The sequence below is a fragment of the Mus pahari genome, chromosome 22 (assembly GCF_900095145.1).
Source record: "Mus pahari chromosome 22, PAHARI_EIJ_v1.1, whole genome shotgun sequence".
Lineage (NCBI taxonomy): Eukaryota > Metazoa > Chordata > Mammalia > Rodentia > Muridae > Mus > Mus pahari.
The window spans coordinates 46,290,114-46,313,879 of NC_034611.1; the positions used below are offsets into that span (position 1 = coordinate 46,290,114).

General features: G+C 43.3%; 1 protein-coding gene and 1 pseudogene across 1 annotated transcript; one reads left to right on the top strand and one right to left on the bottom strand.

Annotated features, from left to right (window-relative positions):
* Positions 1–1,140: 1,140 nt before the first annotated feature.
* On the bottom strand, positions 1,141–1,223 carry LOC115062996 (annotated as a pseudogene).
* An 8,755-nt stretch (positions 1,224–9,978) lies between these two features.
* Tmem215 (transmembrane protein 215) lies at positions 9,979–11,036 on the top strand. Its single transcript, XM_021221904.2, has one exon. It carries the CDS (start codon positions 10,045–10,047, stop codon positions 10,750–10,752), a length of 708 nt encoding a protein of 235 aa, XP_021077563.1. The 5' UTR covers positions 9,979–10,044; the 3' UTR covers positions 10,753–11,036.
* The last annotated feature ends 12,730 nt before the right edge of the window (positions 11,037–23,766 follow it).

Below are 23,766 nucleotides of genomic sequence, written 5' to 3' on the forward strand. Positions count from 1 at the left end.
TTCTATCTACAAGAGAGGCTTTTGCTCATGATTATACACCTTCATGGCATTGCGAGAACTGTTTAAGCTTTTTAGAATACTGGTGCTATTGGTCCATATGGGCAAGAAATTAAATATTAAGATGCCTTATCTGTCTCTGAGTGATGACTCCCATCTCCACCCACTGTTGGTGCTGATGTGGGCAAGAACACCTGCTGTTCAAAAATCATCTGAAGTTACTTCCAAGAAATAATTGCTTTGAGAATAAACCTTATAATTAAACGGTAATTGAAGTTTCCTGTGGTTTAATGCCTGGGTCTTTCTCACCTACTACCTAAGGAGATGAACTACACTACATGACTTAAAAGACAGAATGAAATTCACTGTTTCTACAAAGGAGAAGAGGCCTTTGCTTTTGTCAGAACCCAGCTGGATTTCCAGCACTATCCTTTACATATCTGCCCTATACTGACACCAGCCCAGCCCCTCAGAAGTGGCTGCCAGAGAACCAACAAAGGTTAGAGCTGAAATGGGGCTCAGCTGGTTCCTCAGCCAAAGATTCTGTCCATCTGAGTCAGGTGGCAGATTAGAAGCCTCGCCAGCAAAACTTGGTGAAAGAAAAACGGTGAAGATAGTACACACTCATCGCCTTTCTTGCAAGAGAAAAGATTTATAAATGAACTGTGCCTGTGTGTCTGAGTGTCCTAATGTCCTTTTCTGTTGTCTGTGCACCTGTGTGTTTTGGTGTGTTTTTCCGTCGTCTGAGAACACGTGTGTTCTAGTTTGCTTCTCTGTTCCGTGATAAAACATTCTGAGCAAAAGCATCATGCGGAGGAAGCTGTTGATTTCACTTTAAAGGTTACAGTCCAGCCTCGAGGGAAGTCACTGCAGGAACTCAAGACAGGACCGTAGAGGCAGGAACAGAAGCAGAGACCATAGAGGAGAGCTACTCACTGGCTCGCTTTCTGTGGGTTACTCAGCCTTCATTCTTATTCAGCACAGGACCACCTGCCAAGAAGGTGTACCACTCAGAGTGAGCTGGACCCTCCCATGTCATTCACTCATCAAGAAAATATCCCAATAGACTTTCCTGCAGGCTTAGATTTTTCAAAACCTCTCAAGCAAAACATCACATGCCTTTTGTTTGTTTTTTTTTTCTCTTGTCTTCCTTCTTGTATGTATCAAAACTCATCCTGAACAATGAGTTCTGGGTTGCAAAAGAGGATTTATCTTTTGCACCTGCCCAACCACGCGTGACCCCTTTTCCAGGCAGCTTCCAGAAAAACACCACGTGTCTGATTCAGCAAAATATCATCTCATAAGACAGTTTCCAGAACAACATCACATAGCACAACTGAGTCTCCAAAGAAACCAGGATTTTCCACTTCATTTTTCCTACCAGCAACCTGAGGAGGGCACTTTCATTGAGGTCCCCTCTTCCCAGATGACTCTAGGCTTGTGCCAAGTTGATAAAACAAAACAAAACTAACCAGCACACATGTCTGTATGTCTGTGTATGTGTAGCATATGTACATGCATGTGGAGTGTGCACGTATGCATGCTACCTGGGTGTGAAGGTCAGAGATTAAAGTTGTGTGTCTTCCTCTTTGCAGTCTACTTTACGATTTGAGACATGGTTTTTCACTAAACCTGGTGCTTATCATTCAGATAAGCCAGCTACCCAATAGGCTTCAAGCATCCCCACCCCCAGTACTGGTCTTGAGGACATGCCACCACACCCAGCTTTTAAGTTGATGCTAGGCATCTAAACTGAGGTCATCATGTCTGTAAAACAAGCACTTTACCAACAGAACTATTTCCTCAACCCTGTAAGTAAATGAGATCTCTGAAGGGATACAGGTGGGAACCACTACACATGTCTAGTAGTGAGCACTCAACGGAACCAAATTCATCACCAAATGCAGGAGAACAACCCTAAAAGACTCTCCCCAGACACATTGGAACAGCAGTTAAGGGGAGTACAGAAACAGGCTGAGGTCCATGGGAATCACTAGACAGACTTCCACTCCCACATCCCAGAGACATCAGGAGGTTGAAATAGCAAGAATTCTGCTGAAGATGTTACCCCCTGCCCAACCCTTGTCCACCCTACTTTACACATCCACAGCACATTTCTCTAAAGTCTCAAGAAGCTTAGAGAGCACCAGATAGATTGGACCAGAAATGAAACAAACAGAACAAAGAAAGAATATTAAAAGCTGCAATGGGAATAGACCATATACCATATAAAGGCAGATCTATTAGAATTACACCTGACTTCTCAGGTGTAATTGCAGACTTGAAAAGCCAGAAGAGCCTGGACAGCTGTGTTACAGATTCTAAAAGGCTAGATATCAGCAAAACTTTCAATCATCATAGATGGAAAAAGAGAAAGATATTCCATGATAAAGTCAAATTTAAATAATACCTACCCCAAACCCAGCCTTAAAGAGGGTGCTAGAAGGAAAACTCCAACCCAAAATGGTTAACTATTGTTGGGTCCCGCCCACCTCCACTGGCAACTCCGTCTAAGCATTGTATTGCNCCCCTTACAGACACGCTAAGAGTTGCTCCCCCGGACGTCCCAGAACACAGCGTCCTCGGACCGCCCACTGTCAACGCCCACTCGTAGCCCGAACCAACCACCAATGTCGTCACGCCTGCTCGATTGGACCCGCCTTCTATACACAGCTCCGCTGAGGATCGGGCCTCACGCCATTGGGACATTGTGCCATTGGGACTGAGAGACACACTCAGCAGAGACAATGGGACATGTGGGAGAGGGTTGGGTTCTCCCGCGTGTAATTAATAAATAGTATTCTTTCTTGTAGCTCATCTCAATTTTCAGGAAGTTTAGCTCTGCAGTACGAACCCACCCCAAGGTGTTTTCTGCCCATGCAGACATGGCGCCGGTGTGCGTGACGCAGAGAAACATTACAAACTATACCTGCAAAAACACAGGCAATAAATAACCTTATGCCAGCAAAAACCAAAGAAGGGAATTTCTCTCTCTCTCTCTCTCTCTCTCTCTCTCTCTCTCTCTCTCTCTCTCTTTCACACACACACACACACACACACACTACCAACAACTACAGCAAAATAACAGGAATTAACAATTATTGGCCACTGAGATCTCTTAAGATCAATAGACTCAGTTCCCCAGTAAGAAGACACAGACTAACAGAATGGATGCAAAAAGCAGGATCCATTCTCTTGCTGCATACAAGAAACACACCTTGGCATCAAAGGTAGATATTATCTAAGAATAAAAGGTTGGAAAAAGTGTGAATGGCCCCAAGAAGCAAGCTGTTGAAGCTATCCTAGTAAGTAACAAAATGGACTCCAAGCCAGTCAATCAAAACAGATGGGGGAAAACACTCCACATTCCTCAAAGGAAAATACACACACACACACACACACACACACACACACACACACAATTCAATTCTCAACATTTATACTTCAAATTCAGGGACACCCACATTGGTAAAAGAAACATTACCAAAGCCTAAATGACATACAGACCCTCATACATTAATAATGTGACTTCAATAACCAATCTTACCAATGGAAAGATTATCTAGGCAAAAAAAAAATAATTAGAGAAATAATGGTACTAATAGATGCTATGAACCAAATGAACCTAACAGATACCTTCAGAACATTTCACCCAAGCACAAAAGAATATACCTTCTTCTCAGCACCTCATGGAACACTCTCCAGAAATGAACACATACTCAGACACAAAGCAAGTCTCAACAGATACAAGAAAATTAAAATAACTCCCTATATCCTATCAGACTATATCCAGACTAAAGCTGGTTTCAACAATGGCAGATAGAACAGAAAGCCTACTAACTCAGGGGAAACGAACAACTCTATACTGAATGACTACTGGGTCAAGGCAGAAATTAAGAAGGAAAATAAAGATTTTCTAGAATTCAATGAAAATGAATGCACAACATACCCAAACTTATGGGACACAATGAAAGCTGTGTTAGAAGGAAAGTTCATAGCACTAAGTGCCTTCATAAAGAAATTGGAGGAGCTGGAGAGAGTGTGTAAAGAGCACTGGTTGCTCTTCTAGAGGATCCAGGCTCAATTCCCGGAACCCACATGTCAGATTATAAATGTCTGTAACTCCCAGGGGATCTGACACCCTTACACAGACATGAATGTAGGCAAAAACACTAACGCACATAAAATTAAGTTTCATTAGATGCTGAAAAGCCTTTGACAAAATCCAACAGTCCTAAAAGTGTATGGGATACAAGCCACATACCTAAACATAATAAATGCAATTTACAACAAGCCAATAACCAACATCAAAGTAAGTGGAAAGAAACGAAAAGCAATTCCACTAAAATCAGGAATAAAACAAGGTGGCCCACTCCCTATTTATACAATATATTACTTGAAGATGTAGCTAGAACAGTAAGACAGATAAAGGAGATCCAGGGGGTTCAAACTGGAAAGGAAGAAGTTAAGTATCCATATTCTTAGATGATATGATAGTATATATAAGCAACCAAAAGAATTCTGCCAGGAACTCATACAGCTGATGAAGAACAACTTCAACGAAGTCTCTGGAAACAAGATTAACTTAAAAAAAAAAAATCAGTAGCCCTTCTATATACAAATGATAAACAGGCTGAGAAATAAATCAGGGAAAAAATACCATTCACAGTAGCCACAAAGAATATAAAATATCTTCAGGTAACTCAAACCAAGCATGTGAAAGACCTGTAGGATAAGAATTTCAAGTCTTTCTTTGAAGAAGGAAATTGAAGAAGATATCAGAAGATGGAAAAATCTTCCACGTCCATGGATTGGTAGGATCAACATAATAAAAATGTCCATCTTACCAAAAGCAATCTACATATTTAATGCAATTCCCATCAAAACTCCAACAAAATTCTTTACAGACCTTGAACAATATACTACTTTATATGAAAAACCAAAAGGTCCAGGATAGCTAAAACAATTTATACAATAAAAGAACATCTGGAGGTATCACCTCCCCAATTTCAAGCTGTACTACAGAGCACTAGCGATAAAAACGGCATGGTACTGGTTTAGAAACAGAAAAGTTGATCAATGGAATTGAATTGAAGACCAAGTCATAAATCCATACATCTATGGACATCTGATTTTAACAAAGAAGTCAGAATTATAATTGGAAAAAAGAAAGCATCTTCACTGAATGGTGTTGGTCTAACTGGATCTTGGCTTATACAAGAATGCAAATAGATCCATATTTATCACCCCTACCAAAAAATCAAGTCCAAGAGAATCAAAGGCCTCAACATAAAACCAAAAACACTGAATCTTATAGAAGAGAAAATGGGGACCAGCCTTGAACACATTGGCACAGGAGACAACTTCCTGAGCAGAACACCAATAGCACAGGCACTAAGATCAACAATTTACAAAAAGAAACCTCATGAAACTGAAAATCTTCTGTGAGGTAAATGACACCATTAATAGGACAAAATGGCAGCCTAAAGAATGGGAAAAGATCTTCACCAACTCCACATCTGACAGAGGGCTAATATCCAAAATATGTAAAGAACTCAAGAAACTAGACATTAACAGAGTACATAATCCAATTATAAAACAGGGTACAGAGAATTCTCAACAGAGGCATCTCTAATAACTGAGAAGTACTTTTAAAATTGTTCAACATTTTTAGCCATCAGGGAAATACAAGTCAAAACAACTTTGAGATTCCATGTTATACCTTCAAAATACCTAAGATCAAGATCACAAGTGACAGCTCCTGCTGGGAGGAGATGGAGCAAGGGGACACTCCTCTTTGCTGGTGGGGGTGCAGTTTCTCATAAAATTGAGATCTGATCTACCTCAAGACTCAGCCATACCTCTCCTGGACCTATACCCAAAGGACACTCCACCCTACCACAAAGACATTTGATCAACTATGTTCATAGCAGCTTTATTCGTAAGAGCCATAAATTGGAAACAATCCAGATGTCCCTCAACCAAAGAATGGATAGAAGAAAAAGATAATGTGATTCATTCACACAATGGAGTATTGCTCAGCTGTTGTTGTCGTTTTTTTTTTTTTTTAAATGACTTCATGAAATTTGCTGGCACATGGATGGAACTCAAAAGCATCATCCTGTGTGATGTCACCCAGACCCAGGAAGACAAACACGGTGTGTGCTCACTTATAAGTAGATATTTGCTATAAAGTAAAGGATGACCATGCTATAATCCACAGACTCAGAGAGGCTAAGTCATAAAGGGAGCTTAAGTGGGGAATCTTCATGGGAAGGGGAAACATTACAGATTTCAAGGGTGGAATGGGGGTGGGTGGGGATGGAAACAGGAAGGATCAGGTGTGGGAGATGGAGGGAGAGAAAACTGCCAGAGAGGGATGGAGTTCGGGAGCATTTCAGGGCGAGGTAGAAACCCAGTGCAATGGAAACCCCATGGAACCTATGAGGGTGACAGAAAGAAGACGCCTAATAATGGGGGAGCCTGAACGAGCTATCCTCCGTAACCAGGCAAGGCCTCAAGTGGAACACTCCCTCATTGCTAGCAGGAGTGCAGACTTGTATATCCACCAGCCTACCCACCCAACCTTCCACCAACAGTTTGTCATGCCTGCAGGATGTGCTGGGACTGAAACCTAGCATAATGGTCATCAGAGAGACTTCATCCAGCAACTGATGGGAGCAGATGCAGAGTCCCGCAGTCAAATGGTAGGCAGAGCTCAGGGAGTCCTGTGGAGGAGGGAGAGGAAGGATCAGAGGAGCCAGAGGGATCAAGGACGTCATAAGAACATGCCCCACAGAACCAACTAACAGGGACTCAAATGGGCTCGTAGAGATCAGGGAGCCTGCATGGGTCTGACCTAGATCCTCTGTGTATATGATATGGTTGTGTAGCTTGGTTTTCTTGTGCTCTTCCTAACAATGGGAGTGGGAGAGCTGTCTTTGATTCTTTTGCCTGTGTTTGGGTCTGTTTTCCTCCTACTAGGTAGCCCCCACCAGCATTGATGTGAGAGTATGTGCCTACTATTACTGTGGCTTGTTATACTGTATTTGGTTAATGTCCCTGGGAAGCCTGATCTTTTCTGAGGGGAGATTGGGGAGGGGTAGATCTGAGGGAGGGAGGGATTGTAGGGAGGGGAGGAAGGGAAACTGCAGTCTGTATATGAGAGAAGAATACACAAAAAGGAAAAACAAAAACTTCCTCAGAGTAAAGAAAAAAAGCTTCTTTAGTTGCTGTTGTTGTATGTGATAAATAGACCTTACTGAAGAAGAGAAGCTTGGAGGACAGGTAAGTTCGGCTTGTGACATTTGAGCATGAGGTGTCTGTAGATGATCCAAACGGCAATATCAAACACACAGCTGAACTCTATATCCCTGGAGCTGAGGGACCAGGACCAGTGAAAGGGGCTTAGCAGCTTCTACACTTTCCAGGCTACTTGAAACTACCATGGAAGAAGGGTAAGATGGAAGAATGCAGAGAGAGAAAGTGCCAACCGCGGAACAAGATGCAGTCTATAGACAAAGGGGAGTCCGGGAAGTCACCTTCAAATGGGTGACAAGAAGGACAGTGGGTATTAGTAAAGGGTGAGAAAGGGGGGTTTCCGGGAGAGAAATGTGTTCAGTCATTGGAGCTGGTTTCTTCCCTTTTCCTTAATAAAACCAACTTCCAGAGCAGCGGTGAGTTTGGGAAACAAACTGACAGACTTGGGTTCCAGGCTCCTCTGTAGTCCAGACACGTCTGTCCAACAAAGCAGATGTCTATGCGAGTGACAAACAAACAAACAAACTGCCCCTTCCCTGATCCAAATGGCCACGCACCTGACACCTCACTTTAGCCCTCCGCCTTTTCTCCTTTCTTCATTCTTAAGTTATGTGTCCAGAAGTGCAGCCAGCTATGTGATAAGTTTGAATATAAAAGGCAAACATGATAAACCACAGAATAAAAAGGAGACTAAGCCTGCCCTCTGATAACCCCAGGTGAAGTCAGAAACCAAGGGCTCCACCTCTCTGCCTCAAGCCAGGGTGGTCGGACTCATCCTTAACCATCCTTCAGACCCACTTTCTCCCAAACACCTCTCTCAGCCTGGCACTCTTGGGGCCACGTCCTGTCTTGCCTTGCTTCATGAACAAGTCTCCAGGCACAGATTTACACCCTCTAATCTGCTGGCGCCATCTGTCAAAAAAAAAAAAAAAAAAAAAGTGAACACTTAATCTCCGCCTAAAACCCTCCTAGTGTTCTTCGCTATTCAGTGGATAAAGCCGAAGTCCTCATCTGCACCGACAGACAGGATCCGGATCCTGTCTGGATCCGGCCTTACGTGCTGAGAGCACTATAACCACACGATATGAGAAGAAAAGAGAAGGTGCACCTTTCTGAGCGTTTTGAACAGGAACCACGCACCCAAAGCCTTGTGCTAGGAATTTACGCTTCTGTAGTCGTCACAGCATTTGCTCAGACATCTGGTGTTAATAGTCTCCTCATGACTGATTCTGAGAAAGGTGATGTCTCTCATTCTGGTACACACGGCCAGCCTAGGTGGAGAAGGCCTGGGTGTCAAAATTCTTTCCCCCAAGTCAGAGACTTGGCATGAAAGAATGTACATTTTTGCCTTCCTAATTCCCTTCCTCTACCTTAAACAGACGAGGTGAAGGACCACAGCCACATCTTAATCTTCCCGTGGGACAAGAGAACCCTATATCCCGCGGGCAGACCCTGGACTGAGACTAGCAGTGGGCTGTCAGCAAGACAGGAGAATCTTGTCTCCTGTCACCCTGACCTGCCAAACCAAAGTCTGTCCTGCGGGCTACCTGAATGAAGATCAGAACCAGAAGCCCTTCCTCCTGGCCCCAGTCGGTATGGTTGGAACCACGTCTGTGAGACTGAGTTTCCAAGGATACTTTCTGCCAAGTGCAAAGATGGGAGTCCAGCGGAGGACACTCTGGTGACTTGTAGGCACAGGCAAGACCTGGAGGCTGCCCTTCGTGCTCCTACCGCCTGGGTGCTCTCCCGGGACGCCCAGGTCAGGCAGAAGCAGCCTGCGACCCAGCTTCTTCGAGGGTATCTTGCGCCTGGTGGAGCTGCCTGGGAGAGACAGAGGCAGAGACAGTCCTGGGGAACCTGGTTGCTGTCGGGGCAGGGGCACTTGCTCAGGAAATGTGGAACTGGCCAAGAGAGCCAGTCTCCAACATCATCTCACGTTGTCGCCGGAGCCCTTAGACCCTGAATTTGGAACCCAGACTAGGACGGTGCGCCAACTGCCCCGTGGGCAAGGCGCTCTGGGCTCCGGTTTACGGCAGCAGCACGGACACGGGTCCAAGCCACCCGCCCGCTGCACCGCGACGAGAGCCCCCAGCATCCCGCTTTCCGCGGCCGCTGGGCTCTGACCCCCTCGCGCCCCCGCGCGTCCATCTCTGTTCCCAGCGCGGTGCAAGTGATGTAAGGCGGCCAGGCTCGCGCGCTTTCCTCCTGCCAGGACGGAGTCCTCCCTCCCCGCCGGCAGCGCTACGTGTCCGCTCCGATCCGCTGCGCCCAGGCTCCGCTTCTAGAGCTCTGGCGACCTACTCGCAGCGGCTGGGAGAGACCCTCCTCCTCTATCCCACCTCCCTTCTCCCCTCCCCGCCCCCCTCCTGTGCAGTGTCGGTGGGGAAAACCAGGCTCGGCTCTCGGAATCCAAGAAGAGAACAGAGGGACAACCCATAGGAAGCTTTCTGGAGACACTGAGAGGTGGCAGGAGCCTTCAGGTAACTTGGTGCCCATACTTTGACACATGTTGGTATGAGATAGACAGGGTTGCAATAGCGATGGGGAGGGGAGAAAAGAGGGAGGCAGGGAGGGAGAGGAGGAGGAGGAGGAGGAGGAGGAGGAGAGAGAGAGAGAGAGAGAGAGAGAGAGAGAGAAGTCAGAGATAGCAAGAAAGAGTTGGTGGGTGGGAAGTTGGATTGGATTCTTTTTAACCCCTGTGGTTTCACCTCCCACAGGGAAAAAAAAAAAAAAAGCGAAGGGGTACTCCCTGGCTACCAGGCAGCCCCAACCTGGATGGAGTGAAAGATGCGGCCTGATGACATAAATCCGAGGACTGGGCTGGTGGTGGCCCTGGTCAGTGTTTTCCTGGTCTTTGGTTTCATGTTCACTGTCTCTGGCATGAAGGGGGAAACTCTGGGGAACATCCCTCTGTTGGCCATCGGGCCAGCCATCTGCCTACCAGGCATTGCCGCCATTGCTCTGGCCAGGAAAACCGAAGGCTGCACCAAGTGGCCAGAGAACGAGCTACTCTGGGTCCGCAAGTTACCCTGCTTCAGGAAGCCCAAGGACAAGGAAGTGGTGGAACTCCTGAGGACCCCATCAGACCTGGAGTCAGGCAAGGGGAGCTCGGATGAACTGGCTAAGAAGGCAGGCCTCAGAGGCAAGCAGCTCCCCCAGGGACCAGGTGAGGTGCCTATGGCTAGCTCCGTTACTACCCCCACTCCCACAGAGGAAGGAGAATGCCAGAGTCTAGTCCAGAGCGGACGGCAGGAGGAGACATCCAGATACCTGGATGGCTACTGCCCCTCGGCCAGTTCCCTCGCCTACAGTGCCTTGGATGCCAAGTGCTCAGCCTGGGACAGATCTGACCGCCCTGAGCCCGAGGACAGCATCTTCTTTGTGCCCCAGGACAGTATCATCGTTTGCTCCTACAAGCAAAACAGCCCCTATGACAGATACTGTTGCTACATCAACCAGAGCCAAGGCAGGTGGGACCACGAGACAATAGTCTGACCTGTTCATACAAGGGTCCCATGTTGACAGACATATTGCTATACTCAGCTCCCAAGGGAAGAGAATCTCTGCTCCAACAGCCTTCACACTGTTAGAAACTGGCACGGTATGTGACAGGGGGTGCAGACCTCTGGTGCCTGATACTCATGTAAATAGGCATGTTGGGGGCATAGTTTAGGGAAGTACGGAGAATTAAGGACACTGGGAAGAGGCAGTAAACAGGAAGAAAGTTCCATTTGCTTCTGAACAAATTAAACAATGTTGAATGCTTTGTAAAACAGCCCCCAAAGTGCTGGCCGGCAGGTGAGTCTAGGCAGCGTTAGCTGCCAGGGATCAAGTGATGCAGGGGCTGTTCACACAGAAACAGGCTGCTTTGTGTTTGAAGACCATGAAGGAAAATCGTATGTTCCTTTATATGGTTTGGTTTTTGTTTTGTTTGCCTGATGATAACCTTTTCACACATGGTAATTGCTGAAAGACATAAAAATCAAGATAGAATCCTGATAAAAACCCTGATATGGGATGGGTTTTGGAGTAAGGGGAGTTAAAATTGTTGGAATGTGTCATTGAATCCCAACCTCTGAGAAGATTATGGTTTCAAATAAAGTGTTGATTATGCCATGTGAAACGTTAATATTTTAGGTGGTCCTATTACTTCTTAAAGTCTTCATTTGAGCTGAGCTGAGTTGCTGGGACTTTATCTAAAGTTTTTAAAATATTTATTAACACTGATGTATTTCCTTACCAGGTACAAAATGGCTTGTTGTGATATCTTCATAGATTAGGATTTCTTTTTATCAGTTTGTAAAACAAATTTTACAAAATACCTTCAACGTTTCTGGGAGGCATGTACTAGGAATTACTATGTCCCTTTTAAAGTATGAAACTACAAGTCAATCCATTAGTCCTGAGCACTATGAAAACTTTGTATGAGACACAATGGTTAAGCCTTCATTTGTCATTTATACATTTGTTCAACAGTGCCCCTCCCCCCAACCATGACGAGAATGCAATGAAACAAGAGTGAATGTATTAGATTTATCTGAAGCCCTCATTTTATTAACTTCACTGGATCAGAGAAATTTACATAACAAAAATCTCATTATTTCCCACTTTTTTGTGACTGAGGGGAGAAACATCATCATGCTATCCTAAAATATATTTCCTATTTGTCTTGTTTAATTGCAATAGATAAAAAGAATAATCAGCTAAAATGCCATTTTATCCTTCTTGTAGAATAGTTGAATTTTATATATATATATATGAATGGTGATAGATTTAGGCTTGAGAATTAGGATTATTTTATACCCTTCAGTGAATTTTAAATTCTCATTTTTATATCAAATAGTTTTAGTTACTTTCTCCCAAAAGGTGAATCGAGGACAAAAGAAATGGGGGCTTATCTTTATGTATTTTAAATCCAGCCCTGTTGATTCTTAAGTGTGGCAACTGTCCTCTCTTAAGGATTAAGCTCTTAAAAAAATCCTAATTCTTGAATGATGCTTAAGATCAAAAGGATGTCATCTCTCTAGTCAGGCCTTAATCTCAGAAAATAAGGTGTGTGATCATGGACAAAGTTCATCTTCCAACACCTCAGTTTCCCAGTCTATATAAGAGGAATGGGGACGGACTGGTCTGCACACTGAACGGTTTCCACCACTCAGTCCCAGGTGGGACAATCTAGAATGCTATACCGCAGAAACTGTATGTTGCAGGAAATACGCTACAGCAAGATGCATGCCCATGTTATGCAACCCATGATCAAAATCATGCAACATGGATTAAATTGCTGCTACTCAAAAGACTTTTGCAGACTACGAAAGCAGGCGCGTTTCAGCACTACGTATTTATCATTTATTAGACACCAGTGCATTCCTGGGCATAAAACTGAAACTTATTGATGCTAAAAGTTTTTTTTTTTTTTAGAAAAAATATAAATGTTGGTGTAGCCCAAAGTAATCCAGCAGACAGCTTTGTACTATATGCAACTGACTTTAGACCTGAGGTTGTGAGGGATGGTTGCCTAGGAACATCACCACATCTGTTTTGAAAGCAGAAAGTTTCCCCTGGTGTGTTTGTCACTAGATGTGAGGAGACAGATGAATGTTGTTTGGGCTCAGCAAGTCTGACAAGGGTCTGAGAGAAGAGGACTGGAGTGTCACTAAGGTTTGGAATTTGGAAAAGTTACCTTCTGGAAACAGTTTTAATTTTTCATATAACGTGTACATGTGTGCACAGAGTCCCACTTCCAAGTCACAGGTCAAGAACTGACTTAAAGTAATTAGCTATTTTCAATCACATTTCAAGTTGTATTTCAGGAAAAAGATCTTCCGTTTACCTATTTAAAATACTGAAGCTATCTAAATACACACTGTTGGGTGTATTCTTCTGTGCTAAAAGAATGATCTGCAAATGTTGGGCTGAGAGATTTAACCTTCTTTACCCAAAGAATAAAATGTGTAGTTGTGTCTTGTGTGGATTTTTCTTAGCATCTTCCACTGGGCCACCCCCTCCTCTACACAGCAAGACAGCCTGACGTAATCAACTGTGCGAGTACTACGCAGGGTAAGCCTGTTGGTTTTTCTTTTTGTTTAATAGAGGCAGAAGAAAGGGGGCAAAGCCTTAGGTAATTACTAATGTTAACCCAAGAAGCAAAGGGCTTGCTCCTGGAAGCCTTTAAGAACCCCCTAACTGATATCAAGTGAAACAGGCACTGATTTTTCCCATCTTTGCTATTCATCCAGATATTCATTTCCGATTGATGTTAAATAGGCTTTTTACTTTGGAAATTTCTCTATTCAGTTTCCCTTGCTCTGTATTCCTGCTCATTAGGACCCCAGGTTCTTTTCCCATCTGCCTCTTTCTTGATTCCTAACTGTGATTTCAGCCAAGACACCCAAGCTGGAGCACATTAGACAACTGTTTCAACATTGACTCTCCATTGCAGTCAGCTTGGGGGAGGGGCCCAGATACAGTTAGCTTCCGGCTCTCCCCCCAACTCTGCTTATCAACTCCTCCCGAGTGTTTTCAGTATTATGGATCTTAACATCCACTGAGTTGACAAACTGAAACGGAGAGTGAAGTCCTTTAGTGGCGTTTCTCTTCTGCAAATTCTAATCTCTACTTATTAGTGATGCCCTTCTGAGCCCATGGCATCGACCACTCGGTGAATTTACTCTTCTGACCATCATTATTATTTTTATCGTATTAAAGAAAAATATCTTTCCTGGGCATGGTGGCTATGGTCCTGTAATACCAGCATGTGGGAAAGGGGCAGAGGGAGAAGTATCAGGAGTTCAAGGTCATCCTCAGCCTTCAGCTAGACAGTGAGGACAGCCTGGTTTGCAGGAGACCCTGCTAGGAAAAAAGAAACTGGCGCTGAGAACTCAGGTTCCCGGTGTCCTAACAGAACTGCTTTGCTTCTAATCTGCCACCTCATCTTCCAGACCTCGCCCACAAGCACACGCATCGGGATGATTACAGCAGCCTGCTTGTCTTTTCCTTTTCTCCTTTTAAATAATCCCAGAGCATTTTCCCCTTTCTGTGTACTGTTCCCAAGCACCAGTTAGTAACTGTGTGATATGCCATTTTGGCAGTTCCATAGTTCACTGTGCAATTCCTTATCGCTGACTTTATATAAAGTAGTATTGATGTTTTACCATATGGCCAGAGAAATGAAAACTTACCGTGGAAAAGCTGTCTCCTTGCAGAGGGGGCAGAGATGTGTGTGACTGATCATATGGCTGCTCAGCCTTCTCTTCACACATGTGGCTCGAAGATACAGGGTAGAGAACGATAAGACATTCTTCAGAACACTGTGTCTCACAACTAGATTATAGCAAGGCTAATCTTCAAAGCACAATGTCCAACAAGAAAAATAACAAGTAAATAGGCCTAACTGGTGATAATTTCTCATACTCCAAAGCACTCTTGTTGAAGTACTTCCCTCAGATAGTTTATATTTCATATGTGTATAGTAGTAACTTACAGATGAACTGAAATTTTAGGAATTCAACTAACTCTAACCAGGACTTTTCTGTGTTCCAGTTCCTAACTAAAGCAAAACAAAACACTAGAGAGGGGATGGAAACACGCACAAATGTTTGAAGCTCAACCGAAAATCTCAGTGAAGGTTTGAATTCCAGTCTGCCTGTTCTCATCTTGATATAAAAGCATGCAAATGCCGTGTTTGTCAGTTTTCTGTTACTCTGACAAATGGCCTGAGGTTATGATCGGTTTATAGACGGGAAAGGTTAATTACAAATCGCAGTTTTCGGTGGTTTGAGTCCAAGCACCTATTGCTTTGGAGACCTGTGTCAAGGTATTATGTCAGGGGCCAGACAGTATAGTAAAATGTCTCCCCTCATGTCAGGGATGAACTAGAGTGAGAGGAAGAGCCTGGGATCTCAATAACCTTCCAGTAGCATGTCTCCAGTCACTCTAGGCACTATCTTCAAGTCCCCAGCATCTCCCAATAGCACCAAGTTGGGTAAACAAGCCTCTAACCTATGGAGTTTTAGGGGGGAGAGATGTAGGGTGGGGAAGCATTTCAAATCTAAACTATAGCAAGCACCACTGGGCCGCGACTGGCCTTTCACAGGGTCTCATTCCACAGGTTCCAACACAAAGTGCATCCAGGCTGGCTCCCTTGACCCACCCAGGAGTCTGGGGATGATAAGTATTCTAGATTTTGAACTTGCTAGATTTGGGGATGTCTGCTAAGACTAGAGGAGCAGCCCTAACCCAAAAGGAGTGAATGTAAAGTGCCACAAAGTGTAATGCTTTTTGGACGCTGTGTCAGCACTAGAAAAGCCTCCGATGTAGGGCACTTGGAAGTCGGCTTTTTTAGTTAGGAGTTCTCTGTCTGAACACAGTGCTCACATGACAGGCATCAACCGGGTCTCCAGTCTTTGGTGAGTCGGTCCTAGGCTTGACTCCAGCTAGGCGTCTTCTCCCTCATTCCTCCATCTGACTCCAGGTTAGAGCTCAGGAGCCTTAGTATCCTTGGTATCATGCTTTAGTTAAAGTTACAGAACGGACCCGTTATTAAACACAGCGCATGTGGCTTCACATCTTATGTGCTCTTTGACGCATCTATCAAATCTGAAAGCTAAATGAAAGGACAAATTTTTACAATCCATTCCTTCTTATTTTTGTTTTGTTTTTGAGGGGGGAAAAAAAACCCACGAAGTTGGGTGGGTATGGGGGGTGGAGAGGATCTGGGAGGAGTTGAGGGAGGAGAAAATATATAAATCATGGTGTATGAAGAGATATTTTATTTTGAAACTTAGATAATAAAACAAAATGTATTGGGTAGGGCGGGAATGGTGCATGCCTGCCACAGAGCACTTATGGAGGTCAGAGGACAGTGTATAGGAGTCAACTCTATCTTTCCATCATGTGGGTCCCGGGAATGAACAACTCATGTCAACGGCTTGGCAGCAAATGCCTTTATCCACTGAGCCATCTTGTCAGCCCCTACAGCAGCTTCTTGACTTCCTAGCTGTGACCTACAGCTCACACAGAGCCTCTCTCTAAGAGCTCCCTGAGGAAAGGAATATTTGATCCATCTTCTCTTCGCCCTTTTCCTCTGCAATGCATCCTGCCTTGCTCAGTGAAAACTCCAAATTGCACCATTTAGTCACACTAAAAGCCCATTTCCCTTTTAATATTAACTATAATCTGCAATAATGTGGGTGAAAATAGGCTTCTGTGGGTTGAGATCCTAATTTCGATTTAGTATACTGTTAGTATACGGAGGAGCTACATCTCCCATAACAAGGAGAAGAGACACACCTTTGCAGAACACCTCCCTTCCCTCCGTGATTGGTCTAACTGTCATCGCCTGATCTCTCAGTGTCAGTGGTTGCACCCAACACATGACAGGGACAGAGCATGTGAAAAACACTCTTTTAAAGTCATATGCAGAAACAAGAGTAAATCGATGTTATTCATGTTCATTTTGCAAGTATGTAAACAAAACAGAACCCCCAGCCTTGCCCCTCTGCTAAGTTTTCCCTCTGACAATATCTAACAGGCATCATCAAAATAAACTGGATGCTCTCTCAGGTTGATAGTGGGGAGCTGACCTGTCAGCTCTCACCCACCCTAGACTCCAGTGAAGTTCTTTCTCCACAGTGAGGCTGTGGTTTGAATTTCAGAAAAGCCCAGTTGTTCTAGAAGGCAGCGATGACACTGTTCAGCAATTCCTATGGGCACAATTTAAAGCCAGTCTTAATAACTTCTAACCTATATAGTTTGTCTTGTGAATTTCCCCATCATCTGACTAGATAAAAATGTATTTGAGTAACCCTTTTCCTGGACCATAGGGACCACTGAGATCTGGAACAACAGCAAGAGAGATGTCCTTTGAATATGGGGAAAGAGGTTGTGTTACATGTGGAACAGAACGTGACAGAGAATTGTTTATTTGGGCTCACACTTTCAGAGGTTTAGACCCATCACCGTGTTGAGGACAGCACACATCACAGCAGCAGAGGACATTGAGGAAATGTCTGCCGTGCGTGCGTCTGTACGGTGCATACCATGCGTGCATGTGTACTTCCGCCTCTTTCCCAATTCCAGCCCAGCCCAGGCTAGAAGATGGGGCAGTACTGTCCACCCTCAGAGCTGGTCTTCTCCCTTCCCCATCTCTGAAAACGTACTTACAGATAGGCTCAGAAGTGTGGTTTCCTATTCTCCAAGGTGTTTCTCAATCAGTGAAGTTGACAATCAAATTTAAGCACCAGAGAGGCAAAGTAAAGACTGTGCAAACCTCCCAGTTTGGGGAGAGCCCGCAGAGCCCTCAGAGAGCCGATCGCCATCTCAGTGTCTGCTCCTTCAGCCGCCTCAGTGGCGACTCTCCATCTCTTGCTCAGGAGCAAATGCCGCAAAATGGACTGAGAGAGTAAATCTAAATGCTTTTAAGGTCAACAACAACAACAACAACAAAACTCTATAGATACATTTGAAATGCACTAAAAAAAAATGTATGTGTACATTTAATTTCATATTCCAATAAGCACAAACTTTGACTAGCAATATCTTCCTGCTAGAGGAAAAATCAGAAGCTAGCAAATAAACACGATCAAATGGGTTAAAAATGAATGGAAAAAATATGATGCACATATACAATGATATATTGTGTTGCCTTCCATAAACAATAGAGAAAATGTATAATAAACACGAGGAAAAAAAGAGAATGTAAAGTGAATAATACTACCTAAATTCTAGAAAGATTTTTAAAAAATGAGTCAAGTCAAATGAATTTAAATCCAAAAATTCAACCAAAATTCTCCATGGGAAAATGGATGTGGCATTCAGTACACAGACTAAGGCACAACTGCACGCTTTCCACAGAGGAGAAACAGACAGGAAACAAAGATAGCGCTCACATCTCCTCCCAGAGAGGACTCCCTCTAGGCAGGAACTCAGCAGTTCAGGCTCTGCCCTTTGGGGGACTGGGCTGATTTTTTTGAATTTGACTCCCAAAGTACAGAAAATAAAATCAAAATAGGCGAAGGGAGTGCATCCCATTAGTGAGCTCTTTCCCAGGGAGACAGCTCGGTGTGGCAAGGCACTGAGCAATGGAGTCTGCTTCCCTCATACAGCCCACATGGCAGAGGAAGAGAACCAGCTCCTACAAGTTGTCCTCTTAACACCCACATATACCATGACGAGAGCGCGCACACACACACATCACACACACACACATACACACACACACACACACACACACACACACAGTAATAAATGTTAAAATATGTGAATGCTCTGCACAGCAAAGGAAGCAACCACCACAGTAAAGAGACAGTTTATCTAATGGGAACAAATACATTCAAGCCATGCGGCTGATGATAAATTGGTATCCAAAGGACGAACAGCACTCGACCTCCTCAGCTCCAGAAAATGCTGGCCTAAAACTGGGGGGAGGGTTTATTAGACATTTATTTTTTAAAGGTACATAAATATCCAACATACATATATGAAAAAATCCTCAAAATCACTAATCTCCAAGGATTGATACATTAAAATGTAAGTAATATATGACTACACTATGCCTGTCAGAATCACTATTGGAAACTGATGAACAATAGCAAATGCTGGAAAGGATGTGGAGAAGGGAAAGTGTTGTGTATTGTTGATGGGAATATAAATTCTGATATCTGCTATGTAGAACAACCATGGGGTATCTCAGAAAAGAAAAAATAAGCTAGAATTACCGTATGATCCAGCAACCCCTCTATTGATTGTAGACCCCGAGGAATTTAAATCAAGCATCTGTATTTCCATGATTTCTACACCATTATTCTCAATACCTAAGACATGCAAACAACATCAGTGTTCAACAATGGATGGATCCATTATTTAAAAGTCAGACACACACACACACACACACACACACACAAGAATATTATTCAGTTTCAAAATGGAAGCAAATTCTGTCATGCAGATAAACCTAGAGGACATTATGGTAAGTGAGACAAGACAGGTACCAGAAAGACAAACTTATACATGACTATTATGAAGTGGTAGTTGCAGAAGCTGATGGGTGGGGGTGGGGGGAATTGTGGGGAGAGGCATGACAACTTGACCAGGCACACAAGTACAGTTAGGAAGAACATATTTTTAAGCTCTATTACAGAGTAGGGTGACATCACTAATGGTAACATATTATGTATTACATATTTCAAAATTGCTAAAAGAACAGATTGTTTAATGTTTATATTATAAAAATAAGTATATTAATTGGGGGATAATGTTAAACTTCTTGGCATGCCATATACAATGTATATATAGCTTGAAACATCAGTGCATCCCACAACTATATACAGATATTAATTTTCAATTAAAACTAAAAGTTAAATAAAAATAGGGTAATTTAGAAACACTGCTGCCCCTAAATTCCAAGTGAGCTGGGCCAAAGCTCACTTATCACTTGCTCACTATTAGAACAGAGGCTATTTTAAGGGGTACAGGTGACTGTAGCATGAGGGGGATCCTGACACAGGCACACGAACACCAATCATGCTCTTGTCAGCCTCGCCTAGCCTCTCTCTTCATTTCTCCTTCCTTCAAGCTCTCAGCATACATTCTTCATTCATCATCTACCAGTTCAAGAAGATATTTGGCTTGGTTGGTCACTGTTCTGAGCCTTGGGAGGAGAAAGAATCAGACAAGGTCAAGGTCAGGCCAAGCCCTGTCTCCATGAACCTCATAGCCTGTGGTGGACAAGGGACAGAAACTGTTGGAGACCCAGATAAGAAGGATGTTATAGCAACTCCAGGCATGGACACTAACCTTTGGTATGTGCTTGTGCATTCGTGTGTGCATGTGTGTATGTGCTGAGTGCTCCATGGAATAGTGTCAAGGAGAGAAAATGTCTGAAACCTTAAGACTGAATAGAAGGCAGTGGGACCTAAATCCAGACGGAAGGGGATATTCCAAGCCTAGAAAACAGAACATCTAAAGGCCAAAAGGAGAGAGAGAGAGAGAGCACATGATGCATGTTTAGTGACATCATCAGATGACTGGCCAGACAGAGGGGGCAGGAAAGGAAGGATGATGGCATTACCATCAAAAAAAAAAAAAAAAAAAAAGTTTAGTCGGTCCCCAAATCCTTAGGCAATCCCACTGTCAGAGAAGAAAAGATGAGCAATCTGTCAGGCCTCGCGTCTACAGACAAAGAAGCCCCGGGCATCTCAGTTATTCCCAGCACAACTGAGGGAGGAGTCCCAGACCCATCTTAACCAGGACTTGAAGTTTTAACCACATCCTACTTTAAGAAGAATTGAAAGATGTCAAACAGTTCTTGCTTGCAAGATGGTATGACACTCTGCTTAGAGACCCCAAGACTCGAAGGTGCTTCTCAATCCAGTCAAGTTGACAATCAAAATTAACCACCAGAGATGCAAACAAAGACGATGCAGCATTCTTGGCTCCAGAAGAGCCCACAAAAGCCTCAGCCTTACAAGACAAATTAGGTACCTTCTCTCTCATCTATAAACTTAGGGGGCAGAGAAAGGACATGGGGACACAGTGGGGCTATGAGGGATGGGGGGAGCAAACGGGAAGGTGGGAAGGGATAAGGGGGTGAATGGGATCAGAGCAAACATCCTATGCAGGTATCCTAGGTCATGGTGAAACCCAGTGCTTTCTACGACCAGAACTTTCTTCTAATTAAAAAAAGAATTAAATCAGCAAGTAACTGTTTGCCTTGGTTCTATTTCTGGGACAAGTTCCGTTTCCACTTGGGGACAAACAGCTAATTGGATGAGGCAGTCCCCCTTCCCAAGCATTTGTCTTGCTGTCACGAGGACTAGAATAACTTGGAGCTTTTTTTGCAAATGTCCGATGGAGACACAGCTTCTGAAGTCACCAGCTCTGCGGTCCTGACTCCTGGAAGGCTGAGGCACGGGAGCATGTCTTCCATCATGAAAAGGCGGGCTATTAAGGATGTAGAATTTATTTCCTTCTTCATTGACGTTTTCTGTACCTCAGAACACCTCGGCTGTTTACAACCCTTCCTAGGCAGACATGCCCGTCATTTTAAAGACCATGCCCTGTGTATTTTTGTTCCTTGAGATGTGAATACTTGCTATATAGTAAAAGGGTTCAATATGCAAATAGGTAAGGGGATGGAAAGCTAGGCCAAAGTAAAAAAAAAAGTAATCAAAATAATTAAAATCAAATTAAATTAAAATAAAATACAAAATAATAATCAGTCATGTGTGTGTCCATATCTCCAGCACTCTGAATAACACCTAGTATACACTGGGCACTGAGTAGATGCTCATTGAAGAGAAAGCAGAATTCCTTAGGACCATTTATTACCATGTACCCTGACCATACCAATGTGTGCAGTATCCCTGCGACTTCTCTCAGGACCGTCATTCATTGAACCGTACTTTCTGAAATCATGCCCTAATTTCTAAATCTAGAAAATTAATTTCATTTAAAGGAGTTAATTTTTCAAATTTTCAGAAATCATAAAGAAAATTATTTTTAAAAAAATTAAAGGAAAGGGGGAGGAATTATATAATCCCAGAATTACCCTAAGTTTCTTGTCTCTTTCCACCCACCTGGCATTAGTCACCCATAAGTGCCCTGGCCTCAGGAAGGGACACTGCTGAGGGTCAAGGTAGAAATGTGTCTGCTGGGTATATTTTGCTTTCAGAGGTCAACTTCCCAGGTCCTCACTCGGGTTTGCCCAGCAAAAGTTACCAAATTCAGGTCTTCATGTTTCTGCAGCAAGCTCTTTACCCAGTAATCTGCCCAGGACTCTATTGTCCTGTCTGAACTGTGTTCTTTATGCATAGACCCCAATAGCCAATTTAATTCTTCCCTCTCTCTAACTGTGTCTGTGAACTAGACTGAGGAAAAATAAAACTGTACTCTGGCCCCAAGGCAGTAAAATACTCATACTTTTGATGGTCAGTAGGGAAAATTCCAAAAATGAATTTTTCTCTCAAGAAATTCAGAAGGAAAATGTAAAGCTTGTTGTTGATGATTCTACTAGAGCATCAAGGCTCTCCACAACCCAGCACCCCTAAGGGAGTTCAGGTAGCCACCTACGAGCAAACAGAAGACTGACCCATGTGTGCCAACCACTGCCTTCCCACTCCTGTTCCTCCGCAGCTTCCACCGCTGTTTCCCTTGGAAACCAAAGCAGAAGCTGCCTGCAAAGCCAGCTTCTCCCTCCTCACTCATCAGTACCAAGGACTAGCAGCCTGTTGCCTTCCTCAGTGAAAACAGTTGATGGCGGAGTGGGGGATGGTGCTCATGTGGGCTCCATGGAAACATTATTACCTGGGGTCAGATACATTGTACAGTCCATGTGCTACTCTTTTTCTTTTTCTTCTCTTTTATTTTCTAAGATAAGCCATGCATTTCTCCTCTGTGCTGTAATGGTCTGTGTACTAAATCTTTTCTGTTAGGTATCAGACTGCTTAAAATCTAATGGTGACACAGGCATCTGCTTCACATTTCCTTCTGCATTCTCGCAAAGCTTGGTACAAGTGAATTGGGTCATGTAATCATTGGTTAATATGATTATAGTCCACAAATGTTTTAACATCCACTAACAATTCTTGCCTAGTTCTATAATGGTTATAAAATACTTGTGTTTTAAAGCTGTTCTACATTTATCAATTGTAATTCTATTCCAGGAAGAGTTTTTTTCCTTCTCTTCAATCTATTTTCTCCCTTATTTATAAATAGTATAAACAATGGACGGGTTATTTTGTGGAATGTGTTATAATCTGTTAATATCATCTTTTTCCATCTGCTTTGAGGTAACTCATTTTTAATAATAGATTTTATGCAGTGGATTATAATCTATCACTATCTTTTTTATTATAAAATTATCACAGATTTGGATTTAGCTGAGGTGAGTCCTTTTGGTTTGTTTGTATGTCTCTTAACATATCTCCATTTTGCTGTAAACACTTCATTGCTGTCATGATGTTTCCATAACACATTTTAGCTACAAAAATAAAAATATTCATATGGACACATGTGGTAGATGTTACCCTCACCCAGTGATCACTGTATCGGACGCAGTGTTGCCTCCCGATGTGTGCATCTGCACAAATGCTTCATTGCTTTGGTGACTTCCTGCTAAAAACTACAAGGAAACATCAGAAAAAATTAACATTTGGGGACATTTTACAAAACAATTGGCCTGTTCTCTAAAAAAGAAAAGCACTTATTAAACTTTGTGACTAAAAATGAGCATGAATATCAAAGCCTAGAGACATGGCTTAATGTGATGCGTCACCCAAGATGAGATACTGAAGAGGGAGGGGACGATACCCGATTTGGACTCAGATACTGAAAGGGTCTGTTGCTAGAACCGTGGGACAATGAGAAAGCTATTATAAGGGTTGGAGACTAGATAATGCATCATTTTAATAGTGGTGTTTTTTTTTTTTTCAGATTTTGACCATTGTGCTGTTGTTATATAAAAGAATGTTGTCACTCAGAAGAGGAGCACGGAAGTATGTAGGAGGATAG

What these genes read in the sequence shown, in the direction of transcription:
- Tmem215 (XM_021221904.2), top strand. Translation starts at nt 10,045, where the DNA reads ATGCGGCCTGATGACATAAATCCGAGGACTGGGCTGGTGGTGGCCCTG.